Source organism: Neopsephotus bourkii, unplaced genomic scaffold (assembly GCF_033783945.1).
Source record: "Neopsephotus bourkii isolate Nb327-2 ecotype Australia unplaced genomic scaffold, CSIRO-AGI_Nbou_v1 NB_719, whole genome shotgun sequence".
NCBI classification, from domain to species: Eukaryota; Metazoa; Chordata; class Aves; order Psittaciformes; family Psittacidae; genus Neopsephotus; species Neopsephotus bourkii.
In genome coordinates, this window is record NW_026901218.1 from 2,392,454 (window position 1) to 2,416,475 (window position 24,022).

At 39.2% G+C, this 24,022-nt stretch overlaps 1 protein-coding gene and 1 long non-coding RNA gene across 3 annotated transcripts; both read left to right on the forward strand.

Moving 5' to 3' along the window:
* The first annotated feature begins 2,133 nt into the window (after nt 1-2,133).
* LOC133212592 (uncharacterized) lies at nt 2,134-7,332 on the forward strand. The gene is made up of 3 exons (XR_009725538.1): nt 2,134-2,387; nt 2,749-2,846; nt 5,201-7,332. It is a non-coding gene; the product is annotated as an uncharacterized LOC133212592 (long non-coding RNA).
* Nucleotides 7,333-9,845: 2,513 nt separating this feature from the next.
* On the forward strand, nt 9,846-23,782 carry CEP15 (centrosomal protein 15). Of its 2 annotated transcripts, none has more exons than XM_061354270.1 (5): nt 9,846-9,995; nt 11,428-11,509; nt 12,222-12,345; nt 17,029-17,103; nt 17,479-19,740. In XM_061354270.1, exons 2-5 carry the CDS (start codon nt 11,457-11,459, stop codon nt 17,542-17,544), a joined length of 318 nt encoding a protein of 105 aa, XP_061210254.1. In that variant the 5' UTR covers nt 9,846-9,995; nt 11,428-11,456; the 3' UTR covers nt 17,545-19,740. The 2 variants fall into 2 exon arrangements, with proteins under 2 accessions (XP_061210254.1, XP_061210253.1); XM_061354269.1 differs by lacking the exon at nt 17,479-19,740 and adding an exon at nt 19,775-23,782 and having other exon boundaries at nt 9,848-9,995.
* Nucleotides 23,783-24,022: the final 240 nt, after the last annotated feature.

A 24,022-nucleotide genomic window follows, 5' to 3' on the forward strand; every position in this document is an offset into this window, starting at 1 on the left:
TGGTGCATGTGTTGTTCCTCACTGGCTAGGACTGAAGGCACATGGAAAAGAGCAGTCAGCTGAAGAACCAAAACCAGCAGAGTAGAGCTGAAGTCCTTTAAGATTTCTCTTCACTGATTCACTTCAATTCTGTCTCATAATGCATCGCTAAAATGACTCAGTGATTGCATAGTTCCTGACTTGTATAATTTCACATTTACCGTCCCAAATTAACTGGCACTAATTAAGAAAAAAAAACAACAACAAACAAACAAACAAAAAAAACAAAACCCCAAAACTCAATTTTCTTTCATAATGATTTCCTGTAGTTTTTTTCATCTGGTCTCCAATTTTAAATGAATGTTACTCCTAATTCCATGCTGTATCTACAGTGGTACAGGGAGATGTGCCCCAGAAACAACTCCTCCAGTGTCCAAAAGTGCTTGATAAATAATATCCAGGTTACATTGAAAATTATCTTCTACTGGCAGGGATTACATTTGTGGGAGGTACCTTCAGCACCTTGCAGTGATGTGCCTTGCTATCTACAGCTTATTGTGAAGGATTTAGGCCATGGATCTCAACAATGCTTTCATGACCTTTCTCACAGGTAACACCCATGGACTCTCAGCCATGAAGAGACTATTAACCATTTCTTTACTTGGTTATGAGTCTTCTAGTGTGGAGACAATGTGTTTAAAACAGTCTAAGACATTTCAAAGTATATAAAAGTTATAGACTACATTTTCTAATAGAACTGGGAAAGTATAATTTTAATCAGTTCTGTTTGATTATTCCAGTTGGCACAATGTGTAAAAAGGTATCACAAATTATTTTGAGAAATTAGCCAATTACAAAGAGCCATTTCCAGGGAGGAAATTTAGGGCATCTTACTAACGGCGTGATTTATACAGCAGTCCATATTTTAGCAGCATATCGTTTGATCACTTATATAAACTGGTTTCATTTCACTTGCTTTAAATACAGGAAAATTGTAAGTAGATAAGCAGCTCTATGAATAGCAGAACCAAGGAGCCTGGTTTCCTATGGATTTGAGGTGGTAGGAAGACCTCCTACATGGACCTTGTGACATCCTGCAAGGGGTAAGCAATCCTTATACCCTTTATTTTCCTCTGACTAGCCATCTGCTCTCACAAAATTTCACTACTGCAGTGTCTTTGGGACTAGTAATTTGGTGTTGAATTTGTCTGCAATTGGTCAACTTCTAAAGTTACTGATAAAAGAGACATGAAATGTGTGTGCATGCATGTGTGCACAGCTACAGACACACAAAGCATGACTGTGTAACTGTAATTCAGTTAGGAAAACATGCTCTTTAAAAACAGGTATAAACTGCTGTAACTCTACAGATTTTACCTGTTGTCCATTTTAAGAAACTGAAGAGCTAAAAAACAACTGATACCCTACTGTGATATGGTTTAATGAAGAAAATAAAAGATACTCCCTAAGGAAAGTAATTTTCTTATTTGTTGGAATGTATTTAGTTTCTCATATTTCTTACTGAACTTAACTTACTGCTTCAGCTTTCCAAAGAAAATCTCCTTTCCTACATTATTGCTAAGCTGAAACATAAATGACAGAAAACCAAGCGTTGACACTTTTCACATCAATGGCAGCAATGACATTTTTACCCGCTTATTTTAAAGCCTGGAGTCTATAACTCTGATCACAAATACAGCCCTGTTCAGTAAAGCCTAAGACACTCAATTGGATAAGAAAATCCGAGACTGTTGTTAGAACTTGCTGTTATTTTAATATTTTAAACTGACAGCATTTGAAAACCAACATGAAAGCTAAAATACAAATTCACCTGCCTTTCTGTGCCTTAGGCTATGTAATAGGTTCACACAAACAGCCAATTACAAATAATGTCATGTAGGACTTTGTAATGTAAAGCTCATAGGGAGATCACAGCAAATAGAAGTTTACATTAGGAAGCCTACACAGACACATCTTTACAACACAGAGGTATTTTGTTAGGAATATTCTCCTTCCAAGGCCTGAATGCTGTAGCAATACCCTACACACCTCCATAGCATCAGTGTCAGCTGCAAGCAGGCTGGCTCAGCAGGCAAAGCTAAGCAGACTGCACAAGTTCTGCATTACATGGTTTATTACTGCTTTTCCCTCTGCAGTACTGTTCATAGCCAGCGGCACAGAGCAGTAGGTGACTTGGAGTTTTCATTTGCAAGTGTTCTCTCAGAGACAACTACCAGCTGATTGCAATATTGATGCGGGTAGTGTGATTCTGGAATTTCACCAGCACTGCTCATAGAGCAGGGCTGCTGTGGAAGACTTGCTGTTGGAAAGGCTCTGCAAGCCAAGCTTCCCTCTGAAGCTCATGCAGAAAGCCACGTCTCAAGACTCCCAGCCACAAACTGATGAAGGTCTGTGTTAAAATGAATCTCTTTTCTTGCTCTTTCTCCCCCTCCATCCTGTCTAAGAGGCTGTCCTGCAAGTTCACTTGTCTGATGTTTCAGCACTTTCCTCAAACTGTGCTCAAGAGAAGGCTTCTTCACTCTCTGATTAAATCCATTTGTCCTTCTGCTAGCCCCAGCTTTTTGCTTAGAAAGCTTTTTTTACTCTCATGTTAACTCTACTTGTCTTAGTAGGAAACAGATACTCTTCTTGCTTTTGTTTTGATAAATAAGACAAACATTTTAATCTCTTCTCAGAAAACAAGCTGGCTTCACTATCATGATCATGCTAAAAGCTTTTTCTATACCTCTTCATTTTTCCTTAACTCAGGTGACCAGAAACACACCATAACCATTGCAGCTGGTCAAAGAATCTGTAATAGGCCCGCAAGGAGCTCAACTGAGCAATTCCCTCAGAAGCAAAGAGGGGTGAGATAGTCCATCTTTTCCTCCATTTGCTGATTATGAGTAGACTGGAAAATGGGGTTTAAATTGAAGTATGAAGAATTGAAGTTTGTGCTGTGATTTGGGATTACTGTAGATTATTCATGTCCCTTGGAAGTGTTCAGTAACTGCACTTTTATATTACTTAGATAACCCCTGTCTTACTCTGCTTCCCATTCATTCATACAAAGCAAATATGATACATTGCTATTTATTCTTTACATAGCGTTACAAAGCAAAGTTGATTCATTTTATGACAGAGGTCTTAAGATATTTAGATTCTGTTTGCTTTTCTTAGATTTATGTGATCATGCTGCTTGCTTCTCTGCTTTTAGTACAGTTATTAATGTTCCAAAGGTTTGGTTACATTCGGGTTACATTCATTTATTCAAACTTTAAAACATGTCCTGAAGAGAATTATTTATCAAAACAATAGTTTGTGTTCCTACAAAATGTAACTGCTCTCCTAAAAAAAAAAAAAAAACACCCACAAGAAAATCAAACCAACAACCAAATTTCATAGAAGAAAAATAAAGGAAAGTGATTAGGCAAAGGAAGATATTTGCACATCTTGCCATAAAGTCATTCCTGCTTACCTAACAAATGCCATTAGACTATTATTTTAGCAGTGCTAAGGCCACCACTCAAAATTATTTAAATTGCAGTTTTTAGCACTCAGCTACTCTGAAAATCAGGCCCTAAAAGGAACAAGTTGGTCATTGCATGTGAATGAACAGTTAAGAAAACATTTGCTTTAAGCGAGTTGGCTCAGACTATGAATCCACCCTGGAAGAGACAGGAAGAGAACGTGGGGTTTTGACTGACTGATCAAATGACTTGCTTGTGCTATCACCGAGTTTAAAGAACGACTCTGAAAGGTTATTTTCACTGAATTGCTGAGTACATAAAATGTGTTGAAAGAAAGGGTGAAACTTCTTGAAAGGGTTTAGAAATGGTTATATTTATAACCTGTTGTGGTAGGATTTTCAAGTCCAGTGTTCAGTGAACCTAGACTGACAAATTTATTACAGTTATAAGGCTGAGAAAACTATTAGAAGAAATACAATAGAAGGTGCATTTTTTTTGGTGAAGCTTTAATAGGAGCTGAAACAATTCCAACAAAAGACTAAATTTGGTAAGGGGGGAAAAGTCATTTATTAAATCTTTCTAAAAAGATTGAGTGACCTTTCTTTAAAAAGAATGGTCTTTTTTGTAAAAAATGAAAGACTCAACCTTTATAACAGCAACCTAGTAAAAGGCTATATTAGAAACTGGCTTCTTTTGCAAGTTTAGCTATTTTTATTGTCAATAAATGGTGTTATGCAATAACAGAAGCGCTGTTGCCTCTCTAATTTCTCTCAGGGATTGAAGAAATTCATAATAAAAGCATTCAAAAATCTAAACTGGAATAAAAAAATAGAACACTCAGGTTTGTACTGCAAGAGCCAGAGAGAGAAACGATGGGCTGAGAATTCAGTTCATAAGGAAACTGCCAGAACTGTGAAGGTGGTGTGATTTCTTCTACCTCTGCTTACAGTAAAAGTCAAGCTATTAATATCAGGCATCTTGACAGTCACATAAATGCATATATTAAAATTCAAAGTAATTTTTTGCTTCTGTAGATGTATAATCATTACAGAGTAAGAAAATTTAATGTAAGACCAGATGGCGATAGTATTACTTAGAGTGGATAAAAGTTAGAGGCTGACTTGTATACCCAGTGTAAATGGACTGAAGATGGTGTCTATCATCATCCCAGAGTAAGAGTGGACACAAAATTAAATAGTCCAGTCTGTTCAAAGCAGTGTGGGAAAGTGGTTGGAAGACTTTTCAAATGACTAGTACCTGCATGGGATTGGATTCACATGAACATTACCAGGCACTGGCTTGCTCTCAGTAAACTTGCTATGGTTTCAAACAGGAATCTCAGATCATGCCAAAGCTGACAGGCATTCTGCCCATGTGGTTGGAGAGATCAGTGTTGAGGAACTCAAATGAACCTCCGCTAGGGAGTGACAGGCAGAAGCTGTGGTTGGTTTTGAAGCAGATGATCACACAGTGATCGGGTACATAACTATAGGCAGTAATCTGAGGAAGACAGCTTCAAAAGGCTCCCTGCACAGCCTGTAGAGAAAGATACCTCTGGTCCCTCAGAGCACCTCCAAATGCTCAGCCTCAAGCCCTCCATCACTGTCAAGTACCTCCCTGCACTGACTAAGGAGGCAGCCTAGGAAAATAGGCTTTCTCATGTATAAATCATCTGATGTGACTCTCTCACTTAAGAACCAAAGGTGTATTCCTGTCCCTCTTGTTCACATGCATCCTCCTCTTGCTCTCAGGAGGAGTATGTTCTCACTGTGCAGCGGAAGACGGATGCAGTCTACGGAGGCAAGTGAAGTGCTGCTTATTAGATCAAAGCTAAGCATCTCTGTTCGACATACTTCAAACAGGAACTGAAGATGGTGGTTCTCCAAGTGGTTTTTATTGGGTTTCCTGTGTTCAGTTTAGGGAAAACAGACAACAGGAGTTGTTTAAAATAAAGCTGTAATTTACTATCCTAACATGCTGAGAAGCAATTAGATTCAGGCTAATTACTGTAAATAGTTTTTATAATTACTTGTAAAACATTCTAATACCTGTACATCTGCTAAAGTCAGTCAAGGCCTGTAGCAGTATTTTTTTTTAATAAGAGAAGGCTTAATGTTATTACTCAAGGGCTAAACTGTTTTCTTGAAATCTTCAGAAAGCAGTAGCTATGCTGTAGAAACTACTGCTAGAAAGCATCTATTAGGGCATGCATCCCCTTCACAAGACTGTGTGTATCAGTAAACTGAAGAGTTGTCTAGGCTAGTTTGTATTTCACAACTATCTCTACTACTACCTGGAAAGACTGTTCCAGAACCTAAAAAGATCTTTGTCAAAAGAAGAATCAAATAATTTTCAGCTGAATCCTGATTTTCTTAAGCTTTCTCCTATTATTAAGGCTTTTCTCTCTACGTGAAGTGTACAGAAAAAAATCTCTCCCTTATGTCCTTCTACCACAACCATTATTTTTCAGTTCAGCATTGGTCACTTTGGCCTGGCCCTTCACACTTTCACAGGCACACAAACCAGTTGGAGTTCCACCATCTCTGGGTCCTCACAGTCACAGCTGTTTTTTCCTCTTCCCACAGGTCTACCAACTCTTGTTCTGAATTTGACCCAATGGTCTCCAGTTTGGACAACTATTTCTGCACTGCTGATGAGTGCTCAGACAATCCTAGTCTGTTGTTTGGGTTTTGGTTCACCTGAGAAGGTCTCCTGATGTCTGGGGCAATTCCAAGAAGCACTCATGGATAGTTTACATTGGTTTATTTAAGCATACAGTAATGCATTGGCAACTTTTTTCAACAAAGGGTGATTTCCATACATGTACAAGTCTTTCTCACACAAAATATACATCTTACCTGTCAAATAACAAAACACAAATATAGGAATGTGTTGTTGGGTTGTCCTACCATTTATGAGCTTCATTTTAGCTCTAATCTTACTACACAGAGACAATTGATTGTAATCCTGCACATAGAATGGCATGGGACCTGATGACCATGAGGTTGAGAGCAAATCTGTATACTGGAATGTGAGGGGGAAGAGGAACTAGAAGTCCATTTTTTCACATGTTATTACCCTTCTCCTGCAGTGGAAGGATATTTCCTTGCACACCTTTACCTTTTTAGCTTGTTGTAACATAGAGCAGCTTCACACAGGTCTTGCACAGTTGATGATAGAAATGCTGCCGACCTCTTCTGCAGTTGATAGAAAAGCTTGTCAGAAGCCAAGGTGATGGCCACAAGCTGCTCTGATCACATTCCACAGCTCTCAGACTGTCCTGTTGGCCTCGTATATCTTACCAATGGTATCACTTCAGGAATGTTTATGAACAGATAGACTTTGGACCTCCAAGTGGATATTAAGCTACTACAGCAATAGAGGTGTACCTCCAGAAGGTAAGTGAAGAAAGAAGAAGAAAGCAAAGCATTAGTAAAAAAAAATTAATTTTTTTTTTTTAAGAAGTGTTGAAGTGGTTTCATAGAAAAACCTCATTTCTTACTGTTTTCCCTTTGAAATACTCCTGGTTTAAAATCCAGATACACAAAACCAGTCCATTTTTTCAAAACTGACATATGGCAAAAAGTGGTAGCAGTAAATAAAAGCACATAAAGCTAAACTGCACCGTTCTAAATGTTAGTAAAAATGACAAAATAAAATAGTAGCTATATAAACTACGCACAGGTGTGTAACATATTACAAGCAAAAAACATAGCTCGCAATTATAAACCTACACTATTTATTTCACTTGTCTGTAATTACATTTTATACATGTTTGTTTAGTAATATCAATCCAAGACATCATTTTGAGGATATAATTAACTGCATGTTAGAACAGAATGTGTTTGATTGGTTTGTGTTGCACCAGAGAAAAGGCTTTGTTAGCTGTATTTAAGTGCCACCTAGTGTTACAATCCACCCATTTCTCCCAGAAAACCGTTTTACTGAATTGCACGGTTAAGAAAAAACGAGGGTCACAATCTCAGTGCTAACAGGAAGTCCTTAATTCAGTTTAGGCACTCATGGAGTACCCAGTCTCACACATAACACTTCTGCTGCAGGCTGTGATCAAGTAACAGGGAGACCACACCAGTGTTAAAGTGTACATTTGGTCATAGCAGCACAATTAGGCAGTAAATACAGCTCTCAGGCTCTCACTCACAGTTTTTAAAATGTTTATACCAGTGATCCAACATGAAGATAACAGTATCTAATGAAGACACAGTATCTAGGGGGCAAGAAAGGGCTTTTTAGAAAGATAAGCTTTTTTTTTCTGTAAGATGCAGTGTAACTGGAAACTGTCAGGGAGGAGACACAGACAACACACATATTACAACAAAGTATGCTGCCATTAGGTCCCAGTGCATTCAGATATGCAAGAGAATGTCTTAAACAGGGGAAGCTGAAGTTAGATATAATGAAGAAGCTCTTTACTGTGAGGGTGGTGAGGCACTGGAATGGGTTGCCCAAGGAAGTGGTAAATGCTCCATCCCTGGCAGTGTTCAAGGCCAGGCTGGACAGATCCTTGGGTGACATGGTTTAGTGTGAGGTGTCCCTGCCCATGGCAGGGGGCTTGGAATCAGATGATCTTATGGTCCTTTCCAAACTATTCCATGATTCCCCATGTAAGTGCCTTCTATCTATAAATCTCTTTCCATGATGACTGTCACTGACATCATGTGCAGATACAAGGAGCCACCTATCCAAAGAGGCCTGCTGCTGAGGAGTTATGGCTGTTACTAGCAGTCTTTCAACAAAAATAAGTTGTTTAAAGCTTATATTGACAAATGCAGAACTGATCTAGGTTGGGTTGCTCTTCTAATGAAAAAAAAAGAACAATACTGAAAAAAACAATGCAGCGCTTATAGTTCATTAGCTATGAGTGTTTCATGCACTGTCAAATAAAGTGGTAATTAAGGATTGATGGTCTCCATCCTGTCTCTGTTTCAGCAACACTGAACAATTGATAGTATCTGTAGCTTAACTAAAGTGCTCTTTGCATTCTCCCTGCAAATGGCATATATAATGGTTTACGTAAAGCAAACTTCCATTTGTCTCTATTCTGTCTGAAATTCATTAAATGCTACACGAAAGAAGGATCACTGCTATTACAGAGAACTGGTGCAGCTCAAAGTAGGATATGCAAAACACTTAGGCTTCCCATTGAATTTAGCAAGACGGTAACCATTAGGTTCTCACACCATTAGGAATGAGGACTGGCTCCTACTTCATTTATTGGAAAGCCCTGTCTTTAAATCACAGTGGTAAAAAATAAAAATAGGATTTTAAGTACTATTTAACCTGACTGCTGCAATAAGCAGAGGTAAGCTGACAAGTACATCAAAGAACTTCTATTCAATTACACATCAAGAAGGGGATTAATATGGGTCTGTTACGGAAATATAAAATCAGAGAATAGCAAAAAAAAGAGAGAGAAAATAAAGAGCTGAAGAATCACAAGCAAAATCTTATTGTCAGTGTTAAGAAAGGCTCGTGATGAAGCATCTTAAACACAAGGATCAGAGAACATGTAGAAGGGAAACAGGGAAGACAAGCTTTCAGAGCAACCTTTAGAAATCACCTGCAGCTGCAATTGGGTGTAAATCAGACAACAATGACAATTAAGAAAAATGAACTTTCAGCTGGTATTTACTTAGAATTGTTTGGTTTAGGTTTTCTGTGAAGTACACACACAAAAAGTGGATTAATTGTGCCCTTTTTTCAGGACATTTTGATGAAAGTTTGACTATAATGGGTTAGAGTCAGCCTCTAACTCTTCAGCTTAGAGGCCTGGAATAAATTCTGCTCTTCAATACACAGAGGACAGGATCACACCATATGGTTTGGAAGCATCGTGGAGAATCTGCCTGGCATTCACAGCAAGCTCTCTGTGCCAAAACTATAACGTTGTGCCTTGTCCGGCAAAGCGACAATAGGCTTCTATAAGCTTCTACGTCCCTAGAGAACATGAACGGAATGGGAGGAGCAGATTCTGCAAAAGGCAATACTACCCCCTCAGCCCTTTGGAGTGGGTTCACTCCGCCATCTGGGCTGCAAAGTTCGTCCGAAGTATTGCCAAATGTCCCGTGTGTATGCGATCGGGGGGTTCGAGCGATGGATTTCACGGCGGCACAACACTCAAAGCGCTGCCACCCGCCGACGCCTCCCGTCCCGTTCGTCCCGTCCCGTTCGTCCCGTCCCGTCCCGTCCCGTCCCGCCTTGCCTCCCCGGCACAGACGCCCCCCTGGCAAGCCCTCACCCCTAACACTTGCTGTCCCCGCCACGGCTCCGCAGCCCGCCCCCAGCAATGATTGGTCCCTACCTCCTCCGCTCCTCCAATCACAGTGCAGAAGGCGGAACCTGACCTCGCTTGATTCTGCCTACTCAGACGCAACGGGGCCAATCAGCGCCTATGCCTAGGCTCCACCTTTCCGGCCGTCTCCATGGCAGCGGGGTTGGGGGGGAGAGGGGTGTGGGGAAGGTTTAAGGCGGTGCGGAGGCCATGGTGGGTGGTGGTTTTCCTTTTTGAAGCCGGCGAGGCTAAAGGTAAACTGTGTCTTCGTATTTATTTATTTATTTATTTATTTCTCTTGCCTGACTTCTCCTCCCTCCGTCCTACAGGATGGTACATTCTGGTGGACTCATAGGTTGGCCTCTCCCCCCCCCGTTCCTCCCAATGGTAGGGCTAAGGGCGGCTCCTGCGTGCCCCTTTGGGTCCGCTGGCCTGAAGCGGGAGCGTCCGTCGCGGCCCTCGATGCCTTCTGACGAGGCAGGGGCCCTGCCCGGCTTGCTCATGTCTTGGGCCGCTGCTTGTGAGGTGCCCGCCCTCTGGGCGGAGGATGCTCAACTGGCTGCTTCGTTACCGCTGCTGGGTGTAAGCTAGTCTCCCCTAAAGACAAGAAGTGGGTGCGGTTGTGCTCCCCATGCGCTAGTCTCCCGCTGCCAGTAAAGGTGTTGCCTGAAGAGTGGAAAATGGCGCCTGGGCTAGCAAACAGCGTCAAGTTCCCCAGCTGAGGGAAGGAGCGTGGAGGGAATGTGCTGCTTGCTAAGCGAGGGGAAGCATTAGTAATGGGCCAGTTGCATGGAAGTGCTCCTTAGACTGTGGCAAAACATAAATCCCTAGAAAATGGCTCTGCTGAGGTGCACGTGTGAATAACTTGCTTCAAAGTTACATGTGAATGTCTTAACAGAGCATGGCTTTTCCTAATCTTTTCCTATCTAAGGGATCTTAAAAGTTCTTCCACTCTTCACATAGCCAGTTTGTGATAAGTTCTTCCATCACTAAACACAACAACAATGCAGTCATCTCTGAGGTGGCCATAAAACACTTTAAGCCTTCTGTAAAGTGCTGTAGAATCTCAGTTTGTGTGCAGAGGGCATCTGAGTTCCTTCATAGCTCAATAAATCCCACGATAAGATGTAAGCAGTTTCAGGTGTGTTACAGTACTGGAGAGCTGAGCTCAAGAAGTTTTTGCTTAATTTTTCAAACACTCAAAACAAAAAGTGGCTTAGGAGATTGAAGTTATTTACTTCCATTGCGCCTGTACTTAAACGCTATGAACTGTGTCTGTGAGAGGCAGTTATAAATGATACTTACAGGTATAACTGTGTTTGGAGTAATGTGACAGCAGCTAGGAATCACTAATGTAAGCAGTAATACACAAATTATGCAGCACATAGTTTAAGTGCATGGATGTAAGCGTCTGAAACTTGGGAAAGCTTAATGCTAAAATATGACTCAAGTCATATTTCAGTTCTCATGAATTAGAACACAGTAAAATACTAAAACACACTGTGAACATTGGTAGCGTGCGTGTATTCAAATCAATGTTGCCATGTCTTGTGGCAGGTTTTGTGTAGATAGCTGATACATAAATATTGTGTGCAGCTTTATGACACGGAATTGTTTAATACTGAAAAGTGTATGTTCATGTATGCCTTTGGAAGATGTTAATTTCACTTGGTTTTGCTTTTATAGGGTGACAAATCTGGGGCAAATGACTGAAAATGTCATCCTATTTGGCTCAGGAGGTTCACCTTGCTAGAAGACATGAAGAGATGTAAGTAATTGCCTCACAGCAGTTTGTATTGTGGTCTTGGGCGACCTCCCTCACTGCACATGACTGTCGTGTGAACAGTGAATCCAAGCTCTAAACAGAGCGCAGTGGTATTTCAACAAGGGGTTCGTGTTCCAGGAGGTGGCACTCTTCCTTCATGAACTATTGGAATTAGCATACTTGCCTTTGAGGGTATTTAGATTGATGAGGTGTTTGACTCCCAGTGGTGGTACTGGCTTAAGATTTCCATTGTTAACCTCCTGTCATCGTTAAATTCCTGTTTGGGGAAGGTAATTGGATTCTGTCACTCTATGCTTCAGTTATAGAACTGCTTCTTTGTTGCCCTGTAAACTCAGATAGGGAAGCAAATACAGTAATGATTCAGAAAAATCTGCTCTTGTAACAAATAGTACTTGCCAATGAGCAAGAGTAGTACTGATCAAGTCACCCCAACCCACCCTGTCTTTCCTGTTCTGGGAGATTCAGTGCTTCTAAGCACCTTTAGCATATGAGGACTGCTGGTTGCAACTTTATAGCTTCATACAAGCACAGCAGGTGATGCCTGCCTTGTACCTTTTCCCTCCCCCAGCACACCCACCCTACAGCTGGCTTAATTAGCCCCATAGTTTAGAGAAAACTGGGTAAGGTAAAAAGGTTATTTTCTAGCTCCTGAGCAAAATGTTCTACCCACTTAGCAAAATGTTTTCCTTTGTAGACTGTCTCAGAGATCAGAACTGCTACAGCAGATGGAGACTTATCTAGGAGACAAAAAGACTAAAAAGACATGGCAAACTCAAGCAGCTGATGCAGCTCATAAAAGGAATGCAGCACTTTTAAATGTAAGTTTCTGCAACTACCAGGAACCGCATTGAAATGTCATGGTTATGTAGCTTAGAGCATTAAAAAAAGTGTTTGCTCTATAGTTATCAGTTGAATTCTCCTATATACAGTTTCTCTTCTGGAACTTGACCAAAAGTATTAAATGACAAGTCTTTATTATCTGACGGCATCACTACATATTTCCCATGCCCTTATATGAGCCTTGTGATGGCAGCTGCTACTGTCTTCTTTTGGGGTTTTTTTAAGTACATGTAGGGATGCAACACATGCTATTACATGTCTGCCTAGGAGAACCTAAAGAGTCTGACAAGACTCACAGTAGCTCTACACTTTGATTCAAGATGCAGGGTTGTGTTCTGAAACAGGGGCTGACCAGCCTATAATGCTTCTAATCAGGATAAGAGCTGTTCTCCCACTATGGTTGTGTGAAGTTGTGACAGAAGTTCTCGGGTGTAGAGTGACTTCAAGAATCTTACTTGGAAGTCTGTAAAAGCAGTGTTTGGTGTTTCTGGCTCTGCCTAGTGGTGATGCTGTTAATAGTGTTAATAGCTGTTCTACATACCTATTGTTGTATTTAGGTAAGATTTGTGTTTCCTAGGTAAATTCAGTAGGTGTTTGGGTAATTAAAAAGATGTAGGTTTGATGGCAGGGACTGAAATGATAAAACCTCTCTGGAACCCCTAGTTTAGGCATCTGAGTTTAAAGAGATTGCAGTTGACCACTGATGTGGCCATACATTTGACAAATGTTTGTGTGTTATTGAGGAAATAGCAGAAAACCATTTTCTTTGATCTCTCAACTTTTTGAATTTACTAAGGGTCATATTACATATGGTGTGTTCATTGAAACAGTAAGTTTTACTGTAGAAAATTACAAGATTAATTTGTGTCACCAAAAATTTTTGTTTCTTCATACAAATCCTGGTTGAGACTTAAAATGTTCACATTTTGGGTGGGTAAGATTCTATTGCATGCTTTCTTGGTATTTAAATGGAAGTTACATTTAGGGAGTGGTAGACACAGCAGATCAAGAATGCCTTCAACTATTCTGTGACAAGGAACTTGGACTGGTGCTTTTTGGGTGAGGGCAATCAAACCCTCTGTACTGGGTACAGGGGAAAGTAGGTGCTTCCATGGGAGGCTGGGGAGAAGTGGATATGGTTTGTTTATTTTTTTCCATAGTTCATAGAATCACAGAATGGTTTGGGTTGGAAAGGACCTTAAGATCATGTAGTTCCAGCCTCCTGCTGTGAGCATTGATCCAGCCATTATGTCTCCCGTTTTCCATATGCATTTTATAAGAGATTTTTATTTCATAAATATAGATTTTTGCAAATTATTTGTATTCTATAAATGCGTTCTCAGTTTACAGATCCAGGCAAGCATAATAAATGCAGGTTGTATTTCTGCATGCTGAAAGCTTGTTGTATTGGAAATGTTAACAATAGCTTAGCCATATACAGAGTGTAAATATTTCTGCAGTTAAACAGATATTTGCCATCTTCTGTCACATCCTCAAAATTGTTCCTTTCAAGTGTCAAAAATGTTGGTGTTTGTAGGGAAAAAAGGCAAAAACATATGTATCAAAACAAATTCTGTTGCAGGATAAAGAAGCATAAATCAGTTGAAATCTATTAATTTTATACTAGTTTTATCAGGCGTACACTCCTGCAGATGCTTTCTGATAACAGAAGAAAACGGGGGGGGGGAAGCGATGCAGAATAATATATGAGAAGCTTGAAAACAAGACTGATTAATGTGCCAGCTTCAGAATATTGTTCCTGATACCAGGCACTGTACATTTCACAGTTACCATGTGGAGAGTTGTTGATTTGGCCTACTCAAAAATACATGGACATGACGAAGTGTTATTTTTTTATTTGCATTTCTGCTTTTCTGCATGTAAGCAAAATCAGTTGTTTTCAGGATGCGATCATAGCAAAAAGACATTTTTCTTTCTCTATGCTGCTTGATATTTATGCACAGGGAAGATTTTGCAATTAATTTATTTTTTAATCAGTAGAAGGCAAGGAACTAAGCATTATTTTAATTGAAATTTTTACATTATAAGCACTTGTTTGGCACTTGAACAGAATTGTAAGGGTATTTTCCTTTATGTCTTTTGAAGGAGACTGCAGATGAGGGAAATCTGGTACTTGTATCATGTTGTAATAAAAGCAGAAATCAGACTAGTATTTGCCATCTTATTCATGACATTTGTAAGATTTCTTGTGTTTAGAAATATGTATTACTGTGCAACAGCTTATAACATGAAATAGCAAATAAAGAATATGCTATGTACTAATTAGTATTGGGAAGGTAATTTAGACCAAATTTGCTTTCCTTCACAGGCATGTAATTGTAGAATTATTGAAGTGGGAACCTGCCAGACTGATATCAATATAAGTGACAGCTGAATTTGGTCCCCTAAAAGTGATGCATGTGTCATGCGTTCCATTTTACCTCTGGGGAAGGGGCTTGAATTGTTCGTGTTCCAGCCCTTGTGATTTTAAGGGAAGCACTGCAAGATGCTCTCTTTTTTCAGTTCTGTGACATATTAGATTTGTGGGTGTTTTTTCCACAGTGTTTTTACACTGCTGATGTATTTAGTTTTATATTTATGATGAGGATTTATTTTTCCTAAAAAGCTAACTAGTTGTGTAGACACACGAAAAGTGCCATCTAATCTTTTAGTAGTTCCAGTTATTTTCTAAAGCATACTACACCTTCCAGCAAAAATTTATTTCACTGTCTGTCATTAAATCAGTATTCTGAATGACAATAGACTGCACAACATACAACTAGAGCGAGCAACAAAAAGACACATCCAATATCTAGGCTATGCCAAAGTGACCTTCTCTACTAAACATATCTGCACAACTGCCATCTTCTTTCTTGCCTAAAAGACACTCATTTCCTATCAGCATAAACATTCCAATGACTTTGTGGAGTATATAAGGAAAGAACTATCTTGACTGATAGTCTTTCTTCCTGTGAACATTCCTACAGGAATTAGGAGGAAGAAATCAGAAACAACAAAAATTCTGTGGAACAGTATGAAGTGGACATAACTGGTTGATCCTCCTGTTCAGTATGGTGATAACTTCTCCAGGCTCCGTCTGAGCCATACTGATATGAGCTTCGTTTGGTGCCAATTGTGGGGTATCTATTCAAAGTACATGCAATAGAGAAATTCTTTCCGTAGGTTCCTGAAGTCTGTGCTGGCCTCTGTTATTTTGATATTGTGACTTCAAGTGGCTTCTATTTTTTGCTCATATTCATGTTTATCCTGTTGTCTTTTCTCACCTGAAAAAGATCAGCCACTGTTTCCAAATCTGAGCCTCAGTTTGCTCTTTCTCAGACATCCTTTACCTTCCTACAAGGGTGTGGACTTTGGTGTAGAAAAGGGAGAATAGTTTTGCTTGGTTTAGGTTAGTAATTATATGCAAGAGAATACAGTCATGGTGTAACAGGAAATAAATAAAGTAAGATGAACACTATAAATTGAATTAACTGAGTGTGTATCAGTAAGTTGAACTTCAACTAAAATACGGCTGGTTTTTTGCTTCTATTAATCATACTTTACTGAATTTGAGTCATATTTTTTAAACTAAGCTTGAGTCGAGCACTGTTTGCTTATTGATGTATTCAGATTGGCTATTATTCAATACGAGTAATCATGTTTGGTCTCTCTTATGGATATGCTCCTCCAGAATCTCACTCTTCTTTTCAGCAGCAGTGGTGGTGAATATTTGGGAAGTCCCTTTGGGGAATTTCCTCTCTCATTTAGTTTTTCTGTTGTACTCTTCACACCCGCTCTCTGCTCCCAACTCTGCCATCTGCTATACTTTCTTTCCCCCTCCACTCTGTTCAGCTTTGGCTTCTTCACACCCCACTCCCACGTGCCTTTCTGTCTCTCTTCATCTGCCCACCACTCAATCTCTTCAATGTTTGGGTATGGAACTAAGCCCACAAGAATGGGTCAGAACTTTAAAGGGGGAGGGCGCTTAGTTCAGGGGGATGTTTTGATTTGTTTGTTGCTCTTGTTTTTCGGTTGTTTCTTCCTTTAAATTATTTAGGCCTTTGTGAATCCAGCACATATCCACTGGCCAAGCAGAAACCCAAACACTGGGGTGGATTTTTTTTGTAAGAAAGCTATGTGAGGTGCATTGTCATCCAAATTTGTCTGGTGAACAGCTTGCTGCAGCTCTACATTTTTGTGCACATGTTATGCATGCATATTAGCAAGTCATCTTTGTCTTGAGAAGTAAAGATCTTGCACATAATTTGCCTAGTTACTTTACAGTTACAGTAGCTAGAACACATAGTTGAGGCTTCATGCAACACAGATAAAACCATTTTGTTCCTCTCAGAACAGAATTTAACTAACACTGTTTTACAGCAACGGTCTTCTGTAGTCATGAAATTTATTCTTGTGCCAGAAAGGTACAGCAAACATATTTAGAAACTGTAGGATGTTGGTCTTGCGAGTTGGGTTTCAGAACAGAAAGAGTAGAACTTCACTGTTAATATTCAAATGCTGTTTAGCTCTAATGGGTTTATTCAGTTCATTTAGATGTCTTTATGTGAGTTATTCATGTTTAAATGTCTTTACGTGAGTGTAGATTTTCCTTTTGAAATTACTAGTGTTTGTTTTTAAAATGTACTTTGCCTGTGTTTTAGGATATAGAAGCAGCAGAAAAAAAGCTGCAAGAAAGAGTGCATTTACATCCACATCCTGATACTGTTAAGTTAGAAGTAAGTCCTGGAATTCTGTCTTTTCATTTGCTGTTTACCAAATATTATGTCTTTTTCCCCCCCTGAAGCATGTTTTTAAAGTGAAAATAATTGATTTTAAAATCCAATGACTGGTATAGCCAAAGGCCTGTGTACTGTGTAGCAAAGCTGAACCTGAATTCTAGGACAAGGTCCCTAGATTCTGGAGCATTCTGGTGGAAATACTGAGCAGCTTTCAGATCTCTACAGACTTCTGTTTAAAAATGAAGTCAAATATAAAAATGAATATTGTGAGTATCAGGAGTTTACTGTGCTTGTTATGTCAAAGTTGCTTGGTTTGCTCTATATGGTCATCCTGTTTTCAGTTTGCCACAGATTGTCATCTTTACATTTTAGAGTCAAGAGTTTATCAGCATAAATAGGGACATTTTCACTTCTCAGAGTTATTTTATGGTTGCATAGAATGTACTGCTACAGCAGAAGCACTCTATTTTTGCTTCTCAACCTGTAGTTCCTAAAACATTTAAAGATAAAATTTTGAAAAGCAAGTTACTCTTGCTTTGCAGATATTATCCTGATACGGCATACTAAGTTCAGTTCCCTATTCTCAACAGTTTTATCAGTATTATGCAGTGATAAATAAATGATGAGGCCAGAAACAGTGCAGGGAATAGGAACTGGAACACAGCTCTTCCTGATGGAAACTGAACATCTTAACCACAAGGCCACTGAATCAGATTCCCACTTGTGTTTTTTGCATCAGTGGTTTGTGGGTTCTTCATTGTATGGTGGCTTAGTTTCCACACACATAGTAACACAGAGGGTCCCACACTGATTTGAGTGCTAGGGCACTGTCAAAGGAGGGGAAAGGTACAGGTTTTAGCACTGTCAGCCTGTGAAGAGGGGTGGTTTGTACACTAGTTTCACACCTGCTGGGCAAGTGTTGTAATGCTTAGGCTATTACTTCAATGAGAGGCATCACTTCTTGTTCTGGTTACTGTTAAAAGTTTTTTGTCTGTCATTGCATTTTGTAAACAGCCTACTCGTATGATGGTGACAGGGTGCACACTGAGTGTGACCATTTAGTCAGAGGTTTCTTCATTTTTTTAGAGATTTTTAGGCAAAAGAGTATACTTTTTACTAGATACTTGTACATATTCAATTATGCTAAGAAAGGTGCCAAGGACCTAATATTGAACCTAATCAGAAGTAGTTTTAGACTCCTCTGGAGTCATTTGGATCAGTTTTGAACTGCTGTTTACTCTGGCCTGTGTTAGCTGTTAAACTTGTGGTGTGTAGACCAAGATCTGTGCAAACTGGAGAACACAGAGCAATTGCTTCTGGTTGCAGAGATGTCTATGCTCTGCAGCAGCGGTTGGATTTGAGAGAGAACAGAGTTACTATTTGAAGGAGAAGATCCTATTTCAGCCTTTTTTTATGCTTCTACAGAAGAGTGCTATAAATAATGGGAAAAGAAAACTTTCTTTCATGGTTTCAGATTTTTGTGCGTGCTTTGTTCCAAAACACTTCTGAGCATATTTCTCTCAGCCATATATGTGCCTGTATTAATATACTTTGAAAGTTATGGCTATAATGGATCCCCAGCTTGCTAAGTTGGAGTAGTTTTGTATGACAGCACATATGCTTGTCAAAAAAGATTCTTTGAGTAAATCTGTTGAAGAAAATATTTTTGTAAATCTGCAAGAGCCATAGTTATATCTGAGTTACATGTAAGGATCAAAATGAGTAGCCAGGAATCAAACACCTCTGCAGAGAGATGTTCCATTCTGTGGTACGCTGCTTCTGCATTACATACTTAAGTAAAGAAAAATGGCTCAATGCACCATAAATGTTTCCTACTACGAAGCTACTTTTTTTTCTGAATGGACATCAGTGTCTAAAATTACTCACATTGGTGGCTGGATTGAAGTGTTGGCTTGATACAGTTCTTTGTTCACATTATTCTGTAGAAAAATATACATGGCACTTAAATTTTTCTTCAGAATCCTACAGAGTTATCCTTAGGATGCTGACACAAAAATGATGGTGTGTCCATTGCACAGGTAAAAAAGTAGTTAAATCTATTACTCAGAGGCAGAGGGTAATGCAGAGAAGGGGTTAGGTAGTCCATTGTGGTTTTCATAGACCACAGGATACGTATGCAGGGTTTTTATTGTCTTTTTTGTTTGTGATGCAAATACTGGAGCCAATTACTTCATCAAGTGATTTATCTCATGAAATAATTTACTCAAGTATTGTGAACCACATCACAGCAGCTTTTCTAGGATAACCAGTTTACATAGCACTTTGTTTCTAACATTAAACAACTTTTTCCCACTTCAAAAATTATATTCCACTAACATGCGTGCTTAAATGTAGCGCTTTTGGAAAGGTTAATAATCACAAAAAATACTTTGTTAAAGGTACTGTGAGGGTTTAAACTCATCTGTTGCTTACCACAAGAGGGCACATTCAGTCACTTCACAGTTCATGCTGCAGAATGAAATCTTTCCAGGCTGGTATTTTACATCATACAAGAGCTTTGAAATTTCATGTGTAAGTATGTTGTTCTTTTCTGAATTGGTTCTCTCAAAAAGCAAGATTTACTAATGCACTGCATATCTGTATTGGTTTTGAAACAGGCTGACACAGATTTTGACATGAAGTTTATTTTTTCTTCTGTCTTTCTCAGACTCTCTATTGGGCATCAGTAAAAGAATCTCTTCCCAAGTGGGAAGATTTTCTTTTAGGAAGAGCAGAAGTTCCTATTGGTTTTAAGAAAATGAAAACTGCAAAACAGAACATAAGCTACCCAGAAGATTCACAAAAATAAACACTCTAGTTTCATTTTGCTTTGCAATTTATGGCTTAAGCAGGCAAGATCATCCAGATCAGGCAACAGGATATCATGTAATGTAAATCATTGAAATGAAAATGAACTCTATTGGGTAATTTGCTTCCATTGCCACGTTGTGTACACTTTATTTTTATGCTGTATTAGGGCAGCAGTCCTCAAAGGGGCCTTTAGGATCAAAAGTGAGAAATGCTGGTGTGTAGAAACCCACCAAGGCAATTGTTTTTTCAGTATGAGAGGAGTTTTAGGTTATTTTTAATCCTCTGCTTCTACATATAAGTGTGACAAGTAAAGACAGATTCATGCATTATCTTTCTTCAGTGCAGTTATCTGTGCTGTATGCCTCTTTGTGCATGAAGGAGAAAGGAGGAATTTATGGTTAACAGGAAAGGTGGGCATCAGAGAAGCCTTGCTTTAGCACCAGGAGTCTGTGTGAAAACCTTCAGCAGAGCAGTTGTAGAAGGAACACCTTGAATTTCCGCATCTTGTTTTCCCTGATTTTTGTCATTGCCACTTTCATCACTCCTACACCTCACTCCAGTCACCACTGCTGCTTTTCACGACCTCCTGCTGCCTGCTTTGTGTTTCCTGTCTGATGACTGGGTACAGACAAGAGGAAGTAAACAGATCTCTAGGGGTTTCTGCTACTTCTTGGCTGCTCTTGATGCTGTTTTCTTCCTGTTGACGTAATCTACAAGTGAGAACTTTTGCTTAGGCATGAAAAGTTTGGAAGAAGCAAACTTAAAGGTAGCTGGCAGTGGCTGTAGAAGAAGCTGAGGAGATAATAGTTTAATTTTCAACCATTGAACAGTTCCTCAGCTTCCTCCTGCAGAGGTGCAGTGTGAGTGAGTTTTGACTGTGCAGTGGACTTAACTTGGTATGAAAGTTTAATTGTTCCAGTGCAGTGCTCTTGAAGCATCAGTTCAGTGGAAGATCCCTCCAGGTGTGGGACATGGCCTGCAGAAATTTAATCCTTCCTCAGCAAAGGAAGCTTAGAAAAAGAAAAATCTTTAATTTTTTAATTTTTTTTTTATTAAGAACATGGACTTGAGTAAATATATTGTTAAAATTTAATCTCATGCAACAACAACCACCCCCGACGTGAAAGTAGGAGAGAAAAAAATCTGCCAGTGTTTGAGGATATGAAGATGTAATCATTGCAGATTTTGCTAGGCTACCAGTGGGCTGCTTTATGCAGCTCCATGATCCATAAAGCTAAAACTTACTATTAAAAATTACATATCTATGTAGCATAAAGAATCACTGACACAGTAAAGTCAAAACTTCAGCTGTGGCATATAATCGTAGTATGTTTCCGATGGTAATATTAAGGGTTCACTTAAAACTTTTACTATTGAAGTGTCCATTAAAGTGGTGAGTTTTTGCAGAAACTGCCATCTTAGAATTCTCCTGTTGAGTGGGTGTTGGTGTTTGTAACAATAACGTTGTTTTCATAATATGTGATGGCAGATTAGCACGCTTCTCTGCAGTGTTGTTAACAGTTGTAATTAAGGAATAAACAGTAAAGGGTGTCAGTCCGATGACAATTTCATCTATAGTGTCACAATACAAAATGTCACAAAATATTAGAACTGTTATATAACTACAAAAATATCAAATTAGGCTTTCATCTTACAAGCAGAGAAGTTAGAAAAAAACAAAACCTGGCATAGAGACCGTTGCAATTTTATACCTACTCAGTGTTCTGTCACAGAGACAACTTGGTAATACTGTCTTCTGTAACATCACAGTGTGGTTCTCAATCTGATTTAGCGGGAATGTCTATGGTTCTTAGAATTGCAGAGTTCACATGTAAAAAGCAAATAATTGGAAGTTATTTGCTTGAGCAGTTGAGCAGACAAGAAGGGAAAAGCTATTACACATGATGCCCAGAATGAGGGGATGGGTGTGCAGTTAGTTGGTAACAAAAGACTAGGATTCATCCTGGTCTTTGCATCCAAAGAGAAATCACTTGAACTAAAATCTGGCCCCATAATTACTTATACATGTGAATAATCTGGGTCTTTATCTCTTTGGACTCCACCTAAATGTGGGGACACAATGCAGATGCTCACTATCTCCTGGCCCCTTTTGATTTCCCTGGAAGGAAAGTGTGCACTATGTGGCTGACTTGGCTGCTGGGTGGTGAGGAGTTTGTAGTGTGCTCTGACAGGTACCTGTGAGCAGTGTTAGCGTAGATTCCATGCTGCAGTTAGCTGCTCAGAGCATGTTGCTGATTATTTTGTTGTTATTGGGCAAAGAGATTAAGATGAAAATGGAATTACTTTTCTGCAGCATAGCTTTAGAAGCAATTGGACAACAAGTGCATGGAAAACTATATTGGAACATGTCCAGAAAAGGCAAAAATGAAGAGAGACATTTAAAGCAGGAGTGTGTATAGGTGACTGCTCTCAGAGGTGAAGGCCTTCATGCTGGCCTAAGGTCTGGGATATTTATATACAAAAAGGCAACTGTGCATGCCTGAAGCAGTGCAACAGTGTAGGGGCAGCGCAGCAGGGATGCTGAGGTGCAGGAGTGTGCATTACTTGGTTTGGCACAGACCATGGGGCAAGCAGTGGGAGGAAAGAGCTACACAGGATCCCTGTTCTACTTTGATCTTAGTGCACGGTTTAATTGCTACAGCTGAGCTAGCTTGCCACTTGCCTTTCTATAGAGACAAATTGAGAAAGCAAATGTTAAATTAAGTGTGTTTAAAAAAAAACCCAAACCAAACTTCCCCTAAACTGTTTGATACCAGTATGGTTTAGTATCAGCTTTAAATGAGTTCTTTAATAGGTATTCTTTACCACATCAAGGCTGTAACTTCTATACAGTTATGCCCTATCTTATCCCAAGCTTTTATATAAAGTATACATTATATATGTTTTATCATATATATATGTATCTTGTGTCATTTTCTACACATCTTAGGTAAATATTGGTGTCTTTTTTCCCTCAGAAGATAGCCTCTTGCTCTACATTCTTTACTTCCTGCTTGCCCTTTTGAGTTAAAAACGTATGTATACATAAGCTACAATGGTCCTAAGAGCCTGTTGCTGCTTTTGCTTTTCTGGTGGGTGGGGAAAAGCAATTGAGAAAAGAGCGGTGAGGAAAACCAAAGAGTTTGTCTGCTTGTAAGTTAATCTTTGGGTATCTTACAAGAAGAAATAATTAATCACCCTTTTTTAGGTTTATGCACAGATGAGTAACCACAGTACTAACCCAGGAGCACAGCCTGTTCACCCATCTTGTCACCTCTCCCATCACATTCCCAAGCTTTTTACTTTCTCAGTTATTCTGGCTGTGGGGGCAGTAGCAGAAGGCATGTTACTTTTCCCTCAGATGAGAGATTTCTTACTCCGCAGAATCTTTCTCAAGCCTATTAATTTAATTTGAGAGTACATATGAAATAATAAGATGGTTTAGACACATGATATTTGACATTTACTGTGGTAACCTCTTGTCTGCATTTATGAGGGGTCGTGTAGGGAGCTAGATTTTAGGCTGAGCTTAAAGTTCTTCATTTCTCTCTTTTTCACATATAGCAGGTCAGGGATGTAGATGCTCAGTTTGAGCTTGTTGGTACTGGAAAAATTAGAAAACCAAATTTGAAATGGAATGTACTTTTAGAGGTTACATCTGAAAGAAAACATTATTTACTCCATAATGGTAATTTTCATAATATTTTAATAGTTGTGTTCAGATACAACGTGACCTTAAATATCACCCCAAATGCAAGCTGTTTTAACATATTTGTAATGCAGAAGTCTTCATTACTGTAATATTCTGTTTGCTCAAGGATTATAATCCGCTGTGTTACAGTCCAAATAAAGCTTTGATCCTATAGTCACTGCCTCTTTGATTTCAGTGTTACGTTACATGTGTGAGTTGGATGTAAATAGGTGCCTGGTGTAGACAAGTGCATGGACAGTGATTAGGCCAGTGGTAAATACTTTGCTTAGGTATGGTGTTTGTTTTCCTCTGGTCTGAAATATTAATCTGCTGAGTGCAAATCAGAATCTCAGAAGTTGACTGCTGAAAAATCCAAGTGTAATGAACTACATTTGATTATTTGCACTTTTGCCA

Excerpts from the sequence above, each read along its gene's own strand:
- CEP15 (XM_061354269.1), top strand. The coding sequence starts at position 11,457 with ATGTCATCCTATTTGGCTCAGGAGGTTCACCTTGCTAGAAGACATGAA. Across the intron at positions 12,346-17,028 it reads GGAATGCAGCACTTTTAAAT|GATATAGAAGCAGCAGAAAA; the intron begins GTAAGTTTCTGC and ends CCTGTGTTTTAG. Across the intron at positions 17,104-19,774 it reads CTGATACTGTTAAGTTAGAA|ACTCTCTATTGGGCATCAGT; the intron begins GTAAGTCCTGGA and ends TGTCTTTCTCAG.